The sequence below is a fragment of the Trichoderma reesei genome (genome assembly GCF_000167675.1).
Source record: "Trichoderma reesei QM6a unplaced genomic scaffold TRIREscaffold_4, whole genome shotgun sequence".
In the NCBI taxonomy this organism is placed as follows: domain Eukaryota; kingdom Fungi; phylum Ascomycota; class Sordariomycetes; order Hypocreales; family Hypocreaceae; genus Trichoderma; species Trichoderma reesei.
In genome coordinates this window covers 490,377-508,539 of record NW_006711151.1, presented here as the reverse complement: position 1 = coordinate 508,539, position 18,163 = coordinate 490,377, and the positions used below count along the sequence as shown (strand labels likewise).

The following is an 18,163-nucleotide window of genomic DNA, read 5'->3' as shown; positions in this document are numbered from 1 at the left end:
AACTCTTCGAGCAGCAATACAATGAATATTGCCCGTACCGACCTTGAGAACTACCTTAGAATTGCAAATTCAGACAGTCCTTGAGATTATAAGAAAAATGAACATTCAGTCACTTTCCAAGCGCTGAACCCACCGTTGGGCATGCGGGCATCAAGCCCAGAGACGGCACCCCCAAAGCTGTAAACATGGAACCCAGCGGCAATTGGGCAGTGGCAGCGGTTGCAGCAGCTCCAGCCTCCACTGCCGAACCAACCAACCTTGAAAGCTGAGCCCGAGGTCCCCTAAAGGGTCACTAAAAGGCCCCTAAACATGGACAGTTTGGGGTGGAATCCAATCGACGCTTCAGCTGGGTCACCTGCTCCTTGTCCTCCACCGATCTCTTCCCGCTACAGTACCTTATGTACCTTACCTTGGCCTTCAGGGACCTACTATCTTCGATTCACTCCATCTTACCTTTCCTATTTCTATCTCAACCTTGATAGGTAGCATTTGCCAACTTGACCTTGAATCCAACAACGCTCGACTCACTCTCTCTCTCTCTCTCTCTTTTTTTTTTTTTTCCCTCCCCCATCTCCTTGACCCTTCTTCCATCTCCCTCTCTTCACCAACACGCCCCTCCTCATCAACCTCGATTGACCTCGCTTGTCTCTCCTCCCCCGCATCCGCCCCTCTCAGCTTTTGGCTGGCGAACAAACGACAGCCTGTCTTACCTATCAATCAGCTGCTGTCCCTGGCACACGCAAACGCACACACACACACACAGACGCACACAGACGCACGCAATCCACACCGAACTCGACCTTGACCTCGACGACTTCTCCGACGACATACGAAGCCCGCCCAGAAGCCAACCCTCGTTTGTCTGTGCGAGTGCGACGAGCGACCGATTGATTGATTGATTCCTTTCCCTTCGTTTCCCATTTCCCGTTACCCTACAGCCACCATGAACCCTCACCAGAAGAACAAGGTCGACATCAATGTGAGCTTACCGACCCGATTCCTTACCCCTCCTCCCGCCTAAGCCCAGCAGCGTTGGGGTAGAGATGCCACAAGGTGCCAGATGGGAGCACCGCCACGACGACGCCTACTGGTTGTTTGGCCCGACAAAGGGCGGTCAAACGATGCAAAGAATCCAAAGCATCACGGTGATTGTTGCAGAGAAAGAACAAGGCTGAGCTAACCCGCCAATGCGTCACTTTTTCTAGTCACTCACGCCCGACGAGCAGCGGCTCTTCCGCCTTTACGGCAAGCTGCCCTCGCGATCCGACCACTTCGCCAAGCACCTCAAGGACCGCAAGTACTTCGACTCGGGCGACTACGCCATGTCCAAGGCCGGCAAGGGCGACGGCGTCGATGCGGGCGCCGTCGGCTCGCAGCACCCCGTCCCCGAGAACATCCCGCACCTGACGTCGCCCACCAACGGCGGGCCCAACGCCCCCGGGCACGCGCACCGCGGCTCCGTCCCGGGCATCCAGGCGGGGAGCCCCGTCAAGGAGGGCAGCTTCTTGAACCGCGAGACGTCGGCCGAGGGCGAGGTGAAGCTGAGCGGCGACGACAAGAAGGGCGAGCAGGAGGCTGACGACGCCAAGCCCGTCGACACTGGGCTCGGCGGAACGCCCATCGTCGCCGGAGGGGCCATGCCGGTCCGGCAATAGCCTCGTATGCGTGGTCTCTGATGCATTCGACTATACATTCGATTCTACCTGCCGGGCTGTCAGTGTGGTATATGGGGGAGGGGGGGGCAGCAGAATGCGAGAGGAAGCCTCTTTCATGCAGACCTCTCCCCTCTTCCCCCTTGAGTTCGCAGGCGATGTGGCACGAGGCACAACTCTGCACCGAGTGCCGTAGCAAAAACATGCATGGATGATTTATGTCTTTCTTGGTTTTGTTTTCAGTTCTGCTTCGCATTGCAATGTACCATGACGTCCTCATCCCGAGGAGGGAGAGACGACGAGGCGGCACGAGATTGAGGAAGAAGAATCGACTTTGAGTGGGATGAGAAAATCTCGCGTTGTTTCATGAGCCATAGTTTGCTTCAGCAGTTGATTTCTCCGTCTTGCTTCCTGATTTATTGGCGTTATCTGGGACCTGTTGGAAGGAAATGTTCGATTATCATCACGTCTTCACAGCTCGGGCGTCAAGAGCCTCTGCGCCGGCAAAACTGAAAAGAACAAAAAAAACCACAATGACACCTGGAGCAGAATGGAGGTCTCTGTCACGGAGCTTGTCATTTTATTCTTTCTTTTCTCTTGTTCCACTGCTCTGTATTGCCTCTGTATCGTAGGTATGAACTGCTGCTATAGGGTCCAATTGTCATAATTTCATCTATTTGCATCTAAATCAGCAGGTCGTGACATGTGAATGTAGGTACTGTTATCAAGACTCTATTTCCTTTAACTATCAGCACATTGGCATTCAAGCCAGGAGATGAAAATGGCGTATCATTTCATCAAGAGAGAGGGCCATTTCCAGAAGCTCAAATCCGCAGTCCTTACATATAGTACCTTAGGTATGTAGAGGGGCACCTTGCTGGACACCTCAGCAAATGTGCTTACTAGCAGGGCCCCTCCAATTGGCCGCCTCGCCTCGCCCTCTCCACACAATTTTCTGCTGCCCAGGCCCAAACAATCTTCCAGCCTCATCTCTTTTACCTCTTTTCCTACCTTATTCTTCTTCTTCCCTTCCAATTTCCCCCCCAATTTCGACAACAAACATAGGAGTCTTTTCTTTTTTATTAGTACATGTTCCGTCGCCTCATCACAAAAATGGCCGAATCCGCTCCCAAACGCCTCAAGACCGACTCCCCCGCCTCCGTCCTCGTCGGCACGCACAACGGCCACTTCCACGCCGACGAGGCCCTCGCCGTGCACATGCTGCGCATGCTGCCGACGTACCGCGAGAGCCGGCTGGTGCGCACGCGCGACCCGAAGCTCCTCGAGACGTGCCACACCGTCGTCGACGTCGGCGGCGAGTACGACGCGCAGCGGAACCGGTACGACCACCACCAGCGCGGCTTCGAGACGACGTTTCCCGGCAAGCAGACGAAGCTCTCGAGCGCGGGGCTGGTGTACATGCACTTTGGCCGGGCCCTGATTGCGCAGCGCCTTGCTGAGGAACGGAATAAACCTGCTTCTGCTGCTGCTACCTCAGAAGAACAGAAAGAAGAAGAAGGAAAGGAGGTGGTCAGCGAGGAGAGCCCAGACGTGGAGCTGCTCTACAACAAAATCTACGAATCCTTCATCGAGGCCGTCGACGCCCACGACAACGGCATCTCAAAGTACCCGCGCGACGCCCTCGCCGCCGCCTCCATCGAGCCGCGCTTCTCCTCGGCCGGCTTCACCCTCGGCGCCATGGTCGGCCGCCTCAACCCCAACTGGAACGACCCGAAGCCCGCCGACCCGGACGCCGCCCAGGCCCACGAGGACGCGCTCTTCCTGACGGCCAGCCGGCGCATCGGCGAGGAGTTCGAGCGCACCCTCGACTTCATGGCCCGCGCGTGGCTGCCCGCCCGGTCCATTGTCCAGACCGCCTTTGACGCCCGCCGGAAGCACGACCCGGAGGGCCGCATCCTCGTCCTCGGGGGCCAGAGCGTGCCCTGGAAGGACCACCTGTATAGCCTGGAGGAAGACAAGGAGGACGGCAAGCCGAGCGTCTTGTACGTGCTCTATGCGGAGAGCACCCAGCCCGGCGCCAAGTGGCGCGTGCAGTGCGTGCCCGAGACGGCAGACTCGTTTACGAGCCGGAGACCACTGCCCGAGGCGTGGCGCGGGTTCCGCGACGCGGAGCTTGATGCCGTGGCGGGCGTTGACGGGTGCGTCTTTGTGCATGCCGCGGGATTCATTGGTGGCAACAAGACGTTTGAGGGGGCCTTGGAGATGGCTACCAAGGCGTTGGCTTGAAGGAGGGGTTGAAGCGAGAGGGGGGGGATATATATGTACTTTATGTGTTGTGATGCTGAAGCCAAAAGAAAAAGGGGGATTATGCCACGGAGCTTGGTTTAGACGGGACTCGGGTTCATGACGGTAATGACACCAAAGGAAAGAATGAAAAGTGCTTGTTTCTCTCTCTGCGATATCACGTAGACGGATGTGAGCCAAGAAACTCAGGGGGTCCCGTTGGATTTGGGTCTTGATGGTAGTTCTGCCATCAACACCGGCTGCCCGATACTGGACGGATTGTTCTTCAAAGCACAACGTCACTTAGATTTGTCATGAACCAGCCGGATGCTGAAATCAAAAGCAGCAAACAATAAACATAGAATGATATATCGCAATGCATGTCCTTGCCCAAAAAACGCCAGCCGCTCCAAGAAAATGTTTTCGCAGCTCCAAAAAAGCAGAATAACCCACCCATCTCCTAAGACCTGGGCGGTCATGAAACCTTCCCTCACGCTGTTCGCCTATCCGTCTCGGCAGACGTGGGCTTCTCTCCGTTATCCGGGTTCAAGTAGTCGGCGTCTTCTGCCGCCTCATACTCGGCCACCAGGTCAGACACCACCTGCCTCGCCTCGTCAAATTCGTCTAGGTTTTCGGAAAAGGGCGCCGTCTTCTTGTAGCCCTCGATGAAGGCGTTGCGCTTGCGCATGCCGTCGTACTGTTTCAATATCCTCTTGAAGAGCTATACCAAGTCTGCGGTCAGTAAAGAAGCACAAAGAGGGAGAAACGTAAGTAAACGAACCGTAGCAATGCTCGTGTGATTTGCCAACATCAGCCCGCTCACGCGGTGGCTCATGGGCATGTAAGGGCTTCTCTTGGTCAGCGCAACCTGGATGCTCGCCGGGCCCCACGGGATAAACGTCGCCAGCTTGCGCTCCCGGATACGCAGCAGACTCTTGTGCACGTCCGTCGGATCGACCTCGCCCTGAATCACGTTGAGGATGGAGATGTAGCAGCTCTTCTTGCCCGGCACCGTCGACACCATGCGATTCTTTGGCTGCAGCAGCCGCCTCATCACGTCCAGCACCGTCGTCTTGCGCACCGTCTTGGCCTGCTCCACCTGGTCGCCGGTGAAGGGCGTGTAGGCCGTCATGAGAAAGTGGCATCGCGGCGTGGGTATCAACGAGGCCAGGATGCTCACGAGGTCGTTGTGCATGTAACCAGGGTAGCGGAGAGTCGTCGTGCTCGCAGACATGACAGTGGCAACCTACCACGGATTAGCTTCCATTCCGAGAATTTCTTCTCGAATCCTAGACGCCACTCACCAGCTGGTTCGTCTGCTGGAACGAAGGCTCCTGAACGTGCAGCCTATCCGCCGCAATATGCGACAACGCGCCATTGTCCAGCACGACAACCGAATCAGCATTCTGCGTCAGCCGCCGCATGGAAAGAATGCTGTTGTAAGGGTGGACCACAACATCCGGCGCGTTCGTCGTGTTAGGAAAGACCGAATACGTCTGTATGATCTTCTTTGGAAACCGATCGTTGAGCCGCTCGAGGAGAAACGATCCCAGACCCGAGCCGGTACCTCCAGCAATGGAGTGCAGCATCATGAAGCCCTGCGTAGCAGAGAGTAGTTCCAGTCAGCAAAAAGGTCTTGGCTTTGAACGAAGCAGGCCCAAATCATGGGGAGTCTTTGTCACCTCTAGAGAGTCGCTGCCGTCGGCCTCTCGGTCTATCATCTCCATCACATCCTCGTAAACCGCCTCACCGCTCTGATACCCATCACCCCAGTTATTCGCCGCGCCCATGCCATTCTTGCCGACGTAAAAGTTTTCCGGGTTGTAAATGTTTCGATACGGTCCCGTCTGGATGCTATTCAACACCTATGCCCAGAAGAAACACACACACGAATTAGCACTCCAAGTATTTGACGTAGCTACCCAAGCACACTTGGCAACGCCAAAACAACAAGGGAGAGAGGAAAGGGTCGGTCGAAAACATACTCGGGGTTCGAGATCAATCAGGATCGCCCGCGGGATATATCGCGTATCGTCGCTCTGATAGTAAAACACGTCCTTCCTGTCGCCCCCTTCTGTCGCAAAGTCCTCGAGGTTGCCGTCTTGGCTGATTCCATGCTCCTGGCAAAGCTGCTGCCAGAACTGACTCCCAACTAGACAAGCAAGAGTCGTCAGTACAGTCCAACCCTATCATATCTGGCAGGCTAGCATATAAATGGTAACGCGACAAAGTAAACAACCAACGCAAAGCACGCAACCCCAAAGGGGGGAACAAAAGAAGCCAAAAGCGCAACACTCACTGCTGTTACCGCATTGTCCAGCCTGGATGGTAATGATCTCGCTACACCACAAGGAAAGAGTCAGATGACCTCCAAAATCAATCCTGAGCTTCCTCAATCATAAGGCAAAGCGCAAGAAGAAGAACATACCGCGGCATATCTGATTTCGTTGGTGTTCCAAACTGCAAAAGGCTTCTCGACTTCCCCCCGTGGTTCGGAAGAATGATGAGGTTTAGTAGCTGCCAGACGCGCCAACGCGCAGCGCAACAACCTGCCATTGGGCTTGGGTTTCCCCAGTGCCGCCTATCGATAGCGACCTCCCCGCCCCCACAAGAAGGAAGCTACTCCTACCGTACTTTGCTACTACTGTACCCAAGATGTCTGATACACGTACCTATCAACGTACTATGTTGGTGGTCTACGCATGCAATCGTCCAGCAGACAGACGACCTCTAAAATATTCATTGTGAGATCTACTGGGCTGTTGCTGACTCGTCACGGATAGTCATCATTGGCAACGCATCAGTGTGTATAGTAAACATGGCATGTTGTACATTTGTAAAACGCTAGACTTTTAGATCTCTACACCCCTCAACCACCACATCCCTCAATAAACGTACAACAAACAATTACAGTATCATGATGTTGGGGGGGAAACAAGAACAAATCGTCATAATGAATAGGCATCAGGGCCCATGGGGATATATAGAGCTCATTCTTCACAAACCCTAGCCGAAAATCAAAGGGGGAAGAAGCCAATGGCAGCAGCTTCGAAACCTTCCAACGCCCGCAATGCTTGAGAAAACGACAAATCGCAAGCCCCCTTATCCCCTCGTTCCTTGCCTTAGTGGACAGCCCCAATCGTAAAGTGCATGTTGCTCCTCCGCATTATTTCTTGTTGAACGCCTTATTTTTCTCCAACGCATCGCCCAACTCCTTCGCCAGTTCCTTTGTCTTGACCTGAATCATCCAGGTCTCAAGGCCGTCGCCCGTTTCGTTGGACGTGGTCATCTTGACATACTTCTCGCTCGCCTTGTACGACAGATCCGGCAATACAATGCGATTCATGGCGACGTTGCCCCTGGGCTCCGCTCGCAAGAGCAGGCGGACGGCGTTGGTTTCCTTGTGCTTCAACAAGCGCAGAGAGCCAACGCCCTTGGTGACCCAGGGATTCTTCGCCTTCTTCTCCTCGCCCTCCGAAATCTCCCCCATGGGGACGAACTTGAGCACCTTTGCGCGAACTTCGTGCAGGATGTCTTCGTCCTTCTCCGCACCCTCCGTCAGGCTGATCTGCTCATGCTTCTCGCCCTCCTCGTCATTGTTATCAGCAGCAGCGCCAGTGCTGGACTTCACTTGGGCCGATGGCTCCGGAGTCCCTCCGGCTGGGGTGGTGGCCAAGCTAGAGCCTCCCCCGAAGTTGAATGGAGAGTCTAGACCCGACGCTTTAGCGGGGCGATTTTCCGATGCGGAAAAGGTGACTTACTTGTCCCGGTGGTCGACGACCCACCAGCTGGTGGTGCGAGGTTGAACCCGGCGGCGGAAGGCTGGCTCGATCCAGATCCAAAGGTGAACATGGATGTCGGCGGCTGGCTCGCAGGAGCCGGGGCAGTAAAGGCCGGCGCGCTGCTGGTCGACGCCGAGGCGCCACCAAACAGCGGTGCCGGGGTTTGCGAGGGTTGACTGCTGCTGCCGCTGCCGAACTGGAACAGTCCTCCAGTGCTTCCCGAGCCTGCTGGCTGGGAAGACGATCCGAAAGAGAACGTCGGTGCCGATGCCTGGGTCGAGTTTCCACCAGTAGTGCCGGAAGAGAAGGGGTTGCTGAACCCGCCCGAGGAGGCGGAGGCCCCTCCCGATCCAAAGTTGAAGTTGAAGCCGCCGGCGCTGCCAGTGTTGTCTCCAGAGCCCGATTGGGCATTTGAAGAAGCAGCGCCAAAAATGGGGGCTGGCGTGGGCGTCGAGCTCTTGTTGTTTCCGAACAGGTTGGAGCCCGAGCTGCTGCCCGTCGTGCCGGCTGTGCCGAAGCTGAACAGGGGAGGCGCAGTTGAAGTATCTGTGCCGAGGCCAAACTGCTTCTTGGCCGGCGATGCGTCGTCCTGCTTCATTGGGCTTCCAGAGAACAGGTTAGATGTGGCAGCAGGAGGGGACTTCGGGGCGCCGAACAGGGACTTGGCAGCCGCCTGAGAGGTCTCGGTCGGCTTGGAACCGGCCGCCGAACCAAAGGAGAACAGGGACGAAGGCGCGGGCTGGGTGCTAGCAGGGGGAGAGGGATCCTTCTTCGCCGCCACGGAGGCTGGAGCACCAAACAGAGAAGTGGTAGGAGCCGGAGCAGTACCAAACAAGTTTGTGCCAGACCCGAGGGTCGGCGTCGCCTTTGCAGGCTCGGAAGCAGAAGCAAGTCCAAAAAGATTGGTAGACGTGGGGGCAGGGGCAGGGGCTGGGGTGCCAAAAAGGTTCGTCGGAGCAGCTGGCGCAGGAGCTGCGGGCGGTGCAGAGGCACCGCCAAAGAGGTTGAGCTTAGGGGAACGAGACGGGGCAGGGGGGGCAGCAGGAGGAGCTGGCTTGATGCCAAAGAGGGCTGCAGAATCGCCGGTGAAGGGGGGCGGCGACTTGGGACGAGTACCGCCGGATTTCGCAATGTTCTTCCCGAAGTCAAAGAGGGTAGAAGTGGGACCCGAGGGAGCGGATGTCTTGACATCGCCAAATAGCTTGGAAGTCGACTCTGAGTCTCCAATGGCACCAAACAGGTTGGTGGTGGTTGCGGGCTTTGCGAGTTCGTTGACCTTGGCGGGTTCGCTAGGCTTGGCGGGTTCACTGGGTTTGGCGGGTTCGCTGGGTTTGGCGGGTTCGCTGGGTTTGGCGGGCTCGCTGGGCTTGGGCGGCTCGGCTGCAGCGGGCTTGAAGCCAAAGAGCGAGGCCGCCGAGGGCGGGACGGCCGACACCTTGGGTTCGGAGAACATCTTCTTGGCCGGCTGGGAGTCATTTTCCTTATCAGACTCTCCGCCAGTCATGTCCGTCTCCGAAACAGGCGTGTTTGCCTTGGAGCTCTGGTCTTGCTTGGAAAGGCCGAAAATGTTGGATGGTGCGGTGCTCTTGGGTGCGAAGATGGAGCCAGCAGAAGTCGAAGTCGGCTTGCCAAAGAGCGACCCAGTCTGAGAAGTAGGCGCCGCAGGGGCGAACTTGAGAGGAGTGCTGGCGGGATTCCAGGTCTGATTGAGGGTTGAGGCTTTGGGGACAACCTCCTCCGCAGAGTCGTCGGCACGGATGGGCTGACCATCAGAGCCCTTGGTGATGCGCTCGAACAGGCTGCGCCCCGGGGTGCTTTCTCTGGTGCCCGCAGTGGTAGAGGCACCGGTGCCGAAGAGGGTCGATGGCTTAGAGCTGAACAGATTGGATCCAACTTGAGGCGAAGCCTCACCGGGACCGCTGGGTGTGTCACTCTGAGTGGCTTCTTGGCCCTCCTCCGTCTCCTCGTTTTCATCGATTTCTTCATTGTCGGATTCAGACTCGCTTTCGGCGTCGGCCTCGATTCCGCTGTTCTTGGCAGAACTAGCATCCGACAGGTAACCAAAGATGTTGTTGCCATTGCTGACGCCGTTCGCCGGAGGCTTCAGGCTGTTGTTGAAGACGGAGCGGGAAAGTTTGCCATTGGCGCCGTTCTTCTCGGCCGCCTTGAAGGGGGCTGGAGAAATGGCTGGCTTGCTGGCAATCTTTTCGAAGAGAGACTTGGCGTTGGAAGGCGTCGCTTTCTGCAGCTTGGATGGCGACTCCTCGGTGGTGGAAGTCTTTCTCTTGTTCTTGCTGGGAGCCGGAGTAGCGGCGGTGGGCTCGTCTACTTCGTCACTGACGGTAGCCCTTCGCTTGCCTGCCGTGGCCACATTCTCAGTAGCATCAGCAGTCTCCTTGGACAGATCGTCATCGGCCTTTCGCTTCATGGAGGGGGCTCGCTTGGTGGGGGTGCCGTTCATCTCTTCGGCAGCCTCCTCCTCCTCCTCGTCGGGATCGGGCAAGCCATGCTCTCGTCGCCATCGCTTGAGAACTTCCTTGGACGGCTTGACGCTCTGGAACTCGTAGAGTCCATATCGAAGAAGGATGATGCCTCTGCTCTTTTCAAACTCCTTGGCAAAGTTCATAATGTTGAGTTTCCAGCTCTTCTTGCAGAAGATTTCGTTGGCGGCGTATTTCAGTCGGCGCAGATCGAGAATGCAGAAAAACTGGCGACGCTGCTCGTCGTCAAGGTTGGGGGGGCAGAGGTGGGCCAGGAACTGGTCGGCGTAGATGGATCCCTTAGAATTCCAGTCCTTCGGGACCTTGCTCGCTAGGACCTCGCCCGTCAACTCTGGGGGCGGCGATGCGATGCGCATGTTGAACAGCTCCTTGTCGGAGGCGTTGGCGGCCAGGCCGCGCGGCGTCGGGCGAGCAGTCGTCTCGCGATAGACACGACTCGGCTCCGGAGTCACGCCGGGGGCGAAGACCTTCTTCATCGTGCTCTTGGGCAGGGTGGGAGAGAAGGTGCTCGCCGTGGGAGGGCTGTCGACAGCGGTTGCGCCGAAGAGGTTGGTGCGTGACGAGGCGACATCGCGGTGGACGTTTGCATCGCGGTTGATCAGCAGCTTGCGGGATGTGGCCGTCGTGGGAGTTCCCAGGCGCTTGGCGAAGGGCGTCGCGACGTATGTGCGCTTCGCGAAGGGAAGAGGAGGACGTGACTTGGGCGTGCTGTTTCCAGCGTCCGCGGCGTCATAGTCGCCGGGCAGGGCGAAGGTAACCATGGCGTCAGCCAGAGGGGGGAAGATGAGGAATTGAGGAGATGCAGAGATTCAGAAATGGGCGGGGGTGATGCTTGGGGAAGAAATAGATGGAAACACGGCGCGACGATGGGATATTGTTACTTCGTCGCGTCAAGGGTTGGCGGATGAATTGCGGCCAAGGGGTGGGTGAACAAGAGGCAGCAGTAGTAAGCCCGCAAGGCCAGAGGCGCGGAGGGGGAGGGAAAAAAAAGGAAGGGGAAAAAAAAAAAAGGAAAAAAAAAAAAAAAACACAGTCCGACCAAGGGCAAGCGTTCGCAAACGGGCACCAGATGATGTGGCGATGATTTCACCACAAAAACGGAAGATGCAACAAAGAGCGAGAGAGAGAGAGATGACAACAGAAAATAAGAGGAAAATCGCCGTAAAATACAATAAAAACGGCGACCAGAGAAAGGGCTAGATCAGGGGCTCGTCGAAGAAGTCGTCGCGATGCAGCGGATGCAAGTCGGTGGCATCGAGCCCTGGGCGGCGCAAGAGAGTTGACTCGACAACCACTGCAGCAGGCGGGCGTGCGTTGTGTGTGAATTTTTTTTTTTTGGCGGGCGGGCGGGAGTCGAAAGGGCCTGAGGAAAAAATAAGGTGGTCTGGTCGAGTAATGGCCCGCAAGCTTGCTCTGGCGGCACCGCAGGAGAGGAGAGAAGGGGGGGAAAAGAGAGACGGGCGGCGCGGCAGGAGCAAGTGCAAGGGGCTCTACCAATATACTACTCGTATGTTGCGAGCGCGGGCAAGAGCGAGTGCTGAGTGAGTGCGAGGTGAGTGGGCAAGTGGGTTCGTTCACTCGAGCAGGGCAGGGAAGCAGCGCCTGGCCCCCGCTTTTTCTGCGCCCCTCAGGTCGAGCATCCGCCGTGGTTGGCTGGCTGTCGCGGGTGCCTCAGGCGAGAAGGAAGAGCAGAGAAAGTGAGAGGGAAAGAAAAAGTGAGCTGAAGGACGAGGAGCTGTGCTCACTTAGGTAAGCAGCCAGTCAAGTCAAGTCACCTGTTGTTGATTGCTGCGACCAGACGCAAGTGATCGGCTGACCCTCGGCCGAGGTCACTGCTACCACCGCGCTACCACCTCACGGCACCCTCCAACGTCTTTCTGTCAGGTTTTTTCCCGTCCATGGCATCACACAACGGGCTGAGCCGCTCTCTGCTGCACTGCGCACTCATGCATCGTTAGCCCCGGCCAATCGCGCCGCAGCCGGGCGCACACGCCGTGCAAGTGCAAAGTCACTCTCGGGTACCCCGTACCGAGCACCACCCACCTTTCATCACATCAAGCGCCTGGCACACACAATGGAGTGACGAGCAGAGGGCGAAGAAAGACCATGAAAGGATTTCCATAGCGTCACGAGGCATGCACAGATATCGCAAGACCAGAAACAGTACGGAAATAACAGCTAGCAATAACAGCAGATATGAGCGTCCTAATCCTGATCGAATCCTACAATTACTACACGCAAATCAAACGAGCGTGGTGCCGGCTATGAAAGCCCAGAAGGCTGAGACGCAGGGTGTGCTGGCTGCCAGCAAGAAGGGGAGGAAAGGAGAAGAGTACGGTACTGTGGCCCAATTGGTAGGGAGGAGAAAGGAAACGGTAACGCATGCCAAAACAAACATAGAAATGAAAGCCCATACTCCGTGACAGAAAATATTGTTCATGAAACCCATCCCTTACTTCCTCAGCTTCTTGCTGTCACGGTCCGTGAGGTACTCCTCGTCAGAGGCATCCAAGATGTCGTACTCTTCATCGGTCATGAAGCCGTCATCCGAGCCATCCCATTCGTACTCCTCGCCGCTAGCCGTCAAGGCGTCAGTCTCTGCCGCGGTTCCAGCAACAGACTCAGCCCGGTGCTCTTCGTGCATGCTGGCCTGCGGAGACTCCTTCTCAAGCTTGGGGAAGATCATAACACTGTCGGCCTGAGTAGTCTCCTCCTCCTTCTTCTTGGGCTCTTCAACAGCGGGCGTGGCCGGAGCCTCGGCCGGCGGCATTCGCACGCTGACATCGCACCAGAGACGGTGGCCAAACTTGAAGCCGCTCGGCGTAGTTAGGCGCCAGTAGGAAATGATCTGGCCGGCGCGGGCAGGAGTGCGGAGCAGCACGGTAAAGGGGAACTCGTTCCCGGGAGCAAGCGGGGCGTAGCACACCGTCGACTCCGATGCCGAGACAAGCTCCGAGATGCCGGCAGGGTGGGCAGAGTCGACGTGGCCCATGTAGTCGCCGCCAACAAACTTGACGGAGCATCCAGCGGGCCAAGTGGTGGTGCCCTCGTTGCGAAGCACCCAGGTCTGCTCAAACACGTGGTTGGGAGGCATGATTGTGCCGTCAGACACTGAGTCGCGAAGGAAGACGGCCCGGAGGTCATTCTCGTCGACCGGCGCTGCAGCTTCAGTGACCTTTTCCTCCTTGGGCTCCTCCTTGATCTCCTCCTTGATCTCGGGCGTGGTCTCCTGCTTGATCTCGACCACAGGCTTGGGCTCCTGTGTGGCCTGGGCTTCCTCCATCTTGGGCTCCTCGGGCTTCACGTCAACAACCGTCTGCACGCGGTTGATGGTGTTGCTGTCGCTCAAGGTCGACGAGTCCGAGGCCTTGTGGGCGTTCTTGGCACGGTCACCCATAGGAGGCATGCGCTTGCCATCCTGGTGCTCGCCAGTGGTAGTGACGCTTACATGGCGGACGGGCGTCTTGAACTTGATGAGAGGATGGGTCTTGTTGTGCTCGTTGGCGGGGCTGGCCTCGCAACTTGCGCAGAAGTCGAGGTCATGGCAGACTGCACACTTGTAGCGCACGCCTCGGATGTAGGTGGGATAGCCCTGGTTCTTGGAGCACAGGGGCCCGTCGCAGCAGATGCCCATGTGCACTGGCTGAGCAACCGCCGCGGCATCTGCAAGAGGCTCGTAGATGGGCACGAAGCGATGGCTGACGTGGGTAACAGCTGCGCTGAGCACGCAGGTGTCGCAGTAGTCCCAGTCGGGGCAGTCCAGGCACTTGTGGCGGACGCCAGTGATGTACTTGTCACAGCCGTCGCAGATTGCGTTGTGTGCCTGGTTGCGGCCAGCCTTCATCTTGATGGCGATGTGATCTGGGATACGGCTGCCTGGAACGGCGGGGACGAAGGAGTGCTTGGGATGATGACCGTGAGCGTCCTTGCCGAAGCACGCATGGCAGAGATCATAGTCCTCGCAAGTTGTGCAGTGGAGGAACTCGGCCTCGGGAAGCTCTTGCACGCAACAATTGCATGTGCGCATGTTGCTCAGGCTAGACCACCTGGTGATGGCGCCGCCCACAAACGGGACGTTGTGGGGAGTAAATGCGTTGACGGCAGCGGCGGATGGCTCCTCGGGTGTCGGATTGGCGGTGAAAAAGGCTGGGACCTTGTCAAGGCGAGCAGCCTTGAGCGCCTCAGCTTCCTGTCTCTCAGACGTCTCAATTGATGGGAGGACAGAGGCCGCCTTGTTGAAGAGGTCCTCGACCTGCTTCTTCATCTGTGACTTGGGCTCAATCTTCTCGGTGCTGCTGGCAATGAGCTGGCCGTCGATCATTGTGCGCTTGATGAGCCAATGGTTGTCATCATAGCAGCTGACAGCCGCATCAACGCAGTGCTGGCAGAGATCAAAGTCGCCGTCATCGCACGTCTGGCAGTGGTAGTGCACGTCCGAGACCGTCTTCTCGCAGTTGTTACAGCAGACGGCAAACGGAGCGGCAGTGATGATTGGAGGTGCCTGCACCGGCGGCTGGACGGGAGGCTCAGTGGCCCGGGGAGCACAAAAGTTGTCGAAGGAAGAGTAGGTCGACCTCTGGTCGAAGACAGCAGAATCGATGGAGGGTGCTGTGAAAATTGCCGACAGCTTCTGAGAAAGGTGGGCTTCAGTCTCCTCCTCAGCCTTGATCTCAGCGGTCTCGAGCTGGGTCGATGCAGCGGTTCGCAGAGGCAGGTCAACTCCTGAGAGCAGGGTGGCTGACGATGAAGGAGCTTCAAACGGCATTGACATCTCCGTCGCAGGCTCGTTTGTCGAGGCTGCCTCGTCGCTTTCGAGAGGAGTAGTCTTGTCGGTACTTTCGTACGTCTCTGCAACAGACTCTTCCGGCTCGTCTTCCACTGTGGCGGGCTTGGGCGTGGGCTTAGGCTGCGTCTGAATGGTAGAAACGCGCAGTTTCAACTTCGACTTGGCTTTGGCCGCTCTGTACAGCTGCTTGTAGATTGGCACGTTGATGGGGTCGAGGACGACAAAGGAGCCGGCCGAGTCGGAGTAACGCTCGATGATGATGCGGTCCTCTGGCGAAATGCGAAGAAAGAGTCGGATCTAAAACAGGGGGCATTAGCACGTCTGGAGACTTTTCACAAAAAACGTGTCTGCGGCGGCCACTAGAACCGCGTGGGAAACAGCGGCGTTGCGGCGTGGAAAAGCAGAAGCAGTGGGGTGAGAGGGAAGAGCCAAGCGTGATGGGGTCATGGACAAATAAGGAAATTCTGATGGCACCCACGTTGTCTTCAAGAGTATGCGGCACCATGTCACGCAGCGGCATCTTGACCCGACGAAGAGTATTCTCGTAAGTCACCTTGACGGTGATCAAGGCCTCAGGGCCAGGCTGGGGGATGGAAGACATGATGGGCAGCCTGTGGTGATGATGGCGATGACGCCGTGTTAGCAATGTCGGATGTAAATGGGGATTGCACCTCGATAACCAGACGCGGTGATGGAGGCGGTGGGCGACCGGGGCAGCAGAGACTCACGCGATAACAACCTTTCCCCGTCGGCGGGTGTTATCGAGAGCAGGCTGCTCAGAGTAAAAGAGCGGCCGGAGGAGGGCAGATGGCGATATTTAGAGGCGATGCAAGGCGATGGGATGATGAGTTGTGGAGAAGGAAATGGGCGATGGCTGAAGGAGGAGAGAAGGAGGAGAGATGACGATTGCGTTGGTTTGGTTTTGGCCTGGGACGGTTTGGGCTGGGAGAGAAGCTCCAGACGCCGCTGACTGGGGTAGGCGAAGAGCCGGGGACTGGAGACGTGCAGTGGAGGCGGCTGGCAGTGGCGCGACTGGTGCATGTACTATGTACCGGGTACTTCGGGGCGTCCTCTGCACGCCTCGCCGTGGCCTGGACCTGTGCGAAGCAAACTCGCTCGGGTACCTCTCTGCGGGTAGGTACTAAGGTAGGTACTTCAATAGGTACGTGACTGCTCAGTGACGCAGGCTTCGGCTCTGGCTCTGGCTCTGGCTTTGGCTTTGGCACACCGACAGGGAGCGGCGTCGGGGTGACGAGGCAGCAGTTGAACTGGGGTGACCTGGAACCTTTATTGCGGGCGGGGCCAAAGTAGCGAGTACATCAACGGAGTACTCGTACATGCTCCCCCGTGCTCATGGCGAGTCTCGGCGAAGTCACAGCGACCAGACCTCGCAGACCTCTGCGGCGACGCGGCCAAGCAACTCCAGCTCGGCGCCCTTCAGGTACCGCGGCGGTATTTGGTACGGTACCCGCCCGCATCTGATGTGTGCCACCGACCGCCGGTGCAGCGCTTGTCAAGTCCCAGGTGGGCCGAGATAACTCGCTGCCCTTAGCCGGCTGGGGGGCGGGGCTACAGTGCGAGACGCAGGCAGTCTGGAGAAGGGATTCACGTAAGCAGCAGCAGAGTCACAGTGCACAGCGAGTCGTAGCATACTGTATGCGCCCTGGAGCGGGTGACGGAAGGAAGCCCTGCCGGACTAGCAGCGACCTGGTGGAGGCCGGATGGCGACCAATCACGACGCGGAGCGAAGGGAATCCAGCACCAAAGGCGGTCAAGCGCAGATCGAATCAGTTGTTGCTTGATCGCTGCTTGCTGCTGGCTTGGATGCTGCATGAGGACGAGTGAGCGAGGCACGATGATGAATGACTGCATGGAGGAGTGGACGATGGACAGAGGTATCGAAAGAAAGAAACAGGAAAGGCAAGACAGGAATCACAGCCCTGAGGACAGCTAGTAATTGCCTTGTCTCAGAATGCTGCATCACATGTGTCGCCTTCTGTGTAAGTAAGTACTAAAGTAAATGTGTGATAAGTAACTGTACCAGCTCGTACATAATAGCAGGCAGTACAATGACAGTGACAGTGACAGTGGCTATCGATACTTTGGTGGTGTCGCGGAGGCGGCTTCAGCTTACTCGTGACGGTATCCTCGGCTCTCCTCCATTCCCTCAGCTTCTGCTACTACCTACATACTGCTAGGCTGCCGCGGGCGATTGGGAGGCCAACAATTCAAGGTTTCAGCACGATCATGGGCTGGACCGGTGCTAGACGTAATAGTCTATATCACTTCTACATTGCAGGTACAGGCAATAGCTGCCTGTTATTGCTACTAGCTAGCTGGCTCGGATGCCTGGACGCTGGAGGCTTGCCACTTCTCTCTCACGCAAGCAATCGGATGAGGCGAAGCACTCGAGACGGGACACAGAATGAGTTCAGGCTGCAGACGAGCCACGCCAGCGTCTCTCCCTCCCGTCCAGTCAAGGCCGCCCACACTTCACACGCTGACGCTCACACTGTCCTCACCACCACTTATTACTCTCCATACCTTACATACACCCGCGATGCTGTAGCTCCAAGGCCCTCCCTTGCCTCGTTGGCGCCCCCCCCTCTCAGGCGACAAGCTGAGTACGTGTTAGCAGCACTGCCAGCTAGTAGCACCGTTGGTCCTTTGTTGGCCACCTGCCACCATCCCAGAGACAAAGGCGGATGAGCTCGTCTCCCGGCCAGTGGGAGGTTTTTACTCCGGTTTCAGGACTCGATCTCGACTTGCGGTCGCATTTGCCGCCACTGGGAAAGGCGCAGGATTGTGCAATCATGCAGACACCGACCTCGACAACTCCCAGCTTCTCTCGCAGGTTGCAGGCTGGAGCTTGAAGCGAGGCAGACACTGGGCCAAGACCCGATGCCACCTGATTCGGTGAGCCCTCGTCATGTACCCCATACGGTACTCGCATGCTTATGGTGCAATGCCGTTACTACGAGCACCTGTAATATGACAATCACATTCTACATATTAGTACTATTTGCACAGAAGCATGCGAGTACTATCATCCTAACCATGAAGCATCGCGGCTTGTATTATGGCTCCGCCGGGTCCGCGTGATGCGCCGAATGCGGCAACGCATCGTGTCACATCGACCAGCACATCTCGGGGCATCCCCTAAGCAGGGCTCTTGTTCATCCAGTGACTGGCTGGTTT

The 18,163-nt window shown here is 57.2% G+C and overlaps 5 protein-coding genes across 5 annotated transcripts; 2 read left to right on the top strand and 3 right to left on the bottom strand.

Moving 5' to 3' along the window:
* Positions 1 to 876: 876 nt before the first annotated feature.
* Positions 877 to 2,256, top strand: TRIREDRAFT_21737 (uncharacterized protein). The gene is made up of 2 exons (XM_006963002.1): positions 877 to 979; positions 1,206 to 2,256. Exons 1-2 carry the CDS (start codon positions 944 to 946, stop codon positions 1,653 to 1,655), a joined length of 486 nt encoding a protein of 161 aa, XP_006963064.1. The 5' UTR covers positions 877 to 943; the 3' UTR covers positions 1,656 to 2,256.
* Positions 2,257 to 2,765: 509 nt separating this feature from the next.
* On the top strand, positions 2,766 to 3,899 carry TRIREDRAFT_57282 (uncharacterized protein; the record flags this gene model as incomplete). The annotated part of the gene is made up of 1 exon (XM_006963311.1): positions 2,766 to 3,899. The coding sequence occupies one exon, from the start codon at positions 2,766 to 2,768 to the stop codon at positions 3,897 to 3,899; it is 1,134 nt and encodes a 377-aa protein (XP_006963373.1).
* Positions 3,900 to 4,386: 487 nt separating this feature from the next.
* Positions 4,387 to 6,452, bottom strand: TRIREDRAFT_104790 (tubulin gamma chain; the record flags this gene model as incomplete). Its single annotated transcript, XM_006963128.2, has 7 exons — positions 6,325 to 6,452; positions 6,196 to 6,236; positions 5,882 to 6,048; positions 5,579 to 5,761; positions 5,201 to 5,494; positions 4,678 to 5,142; positions 4,387 to 4,617 (listed from the first exon to the last, which is right to left on the bottom strand). Exons 1-7 carry the CDS (start codon positions 6,330 to 6,332, stop codon positions 4,387 to 4,389), a joined length of 1,389 nt encoding a protein of 462 aa, XP_006963190.1. The 5' UTR covers positions 6,333 to 6,452.
* Positions 6,453 to 7,062: 610 nt separating this feature from the next.
* TRIREDRAFT_57886 (uncharacterized protein) lies at positions 7,063 to 10,940 on the bottom strand (the record flags this gene model as incomplete). The annotated part of the gene is made up of 3 exons (XM_006963127.1): positions 7,063 to 7,604; positions 7,658 to 8,749; positions 8,987 to 10,940. 3 exons carry the CDS (start codon positions 10,938 to 10,940, stop codon positions 7,063 to 7,065), a joined length of 3,588 nt encoding a protein of 1,195 aa, XP_006963189.1.
* Positions 10,941 to 12,344: 1,404 nt separating this feature from the next.
* On the bottom strand, positions 12,345 to 15,808 carry TRIREDRAFT_75794 (uncharacterized protein). Its single transcript, XM_006963126.1, has 5 exons — positions 15,694 to 15,808; positions 15,444 to 15,576; positions 14,768 to 15,262; positions 13,424 to 14,680; positions 12,345 to 13,324 (listed from the first exon to the last, which is right to left on the bottom strand). The coding sequence occupies exons 2-5, from the start codon at positions 15,564 to 15,566 to the stop codon at positions 12,632 to 12,634; spliced, it is 2,568 nt and encodes an 855-aa protein (XP_006963188.1). The 5' UTR covers positions 15,567 to 15,576; positions 15,694 to 15,808; the 3' UTR covers positions 12,345 to 12,631.
* Positions 15,809 to 18,163: the final 2,355 nt, after the last annotated feature.

Bases quoted from the DNA above. Each gene is read 5' to 3' on its own strand.
- TRIREDRAFT_21737 (XM_006963002.1), top strand. From the start codon at position 944: ATGAACCCTCACCAGAAGAACAAGGTCGACATCAAT. The intron at 980-1,205 runs GTGAGCTTACCG...CACTTTTTCTAG, and splicing joins AGAACAAGGTCGACATCAAT to TCACTCACGCCCGACGAGCA.
- TRIREDRAFT_75794 (XM_006963126.1), bottom strand. From the start codon at position 15,566: ATGTCTTCCATCCCCCAGCCTGGCCCTGAGGCCTTGATCACCGTCAAG. The intron at 15,263-15,443 runs GTGGGTGCCATC...CCCCTGTTTTAG, and splicing joins CGCATACTCTTGAAGACAAC to ATCCGACTCTTTCTTCGCAT. The intron at 13,325-13,423 runs GTCGAGATCAAG...CCGGTCGACGAG, and splicing joins CACAGGAGCCCAAGCCTGTG to AATGACCTCCGGGCCGTCTT.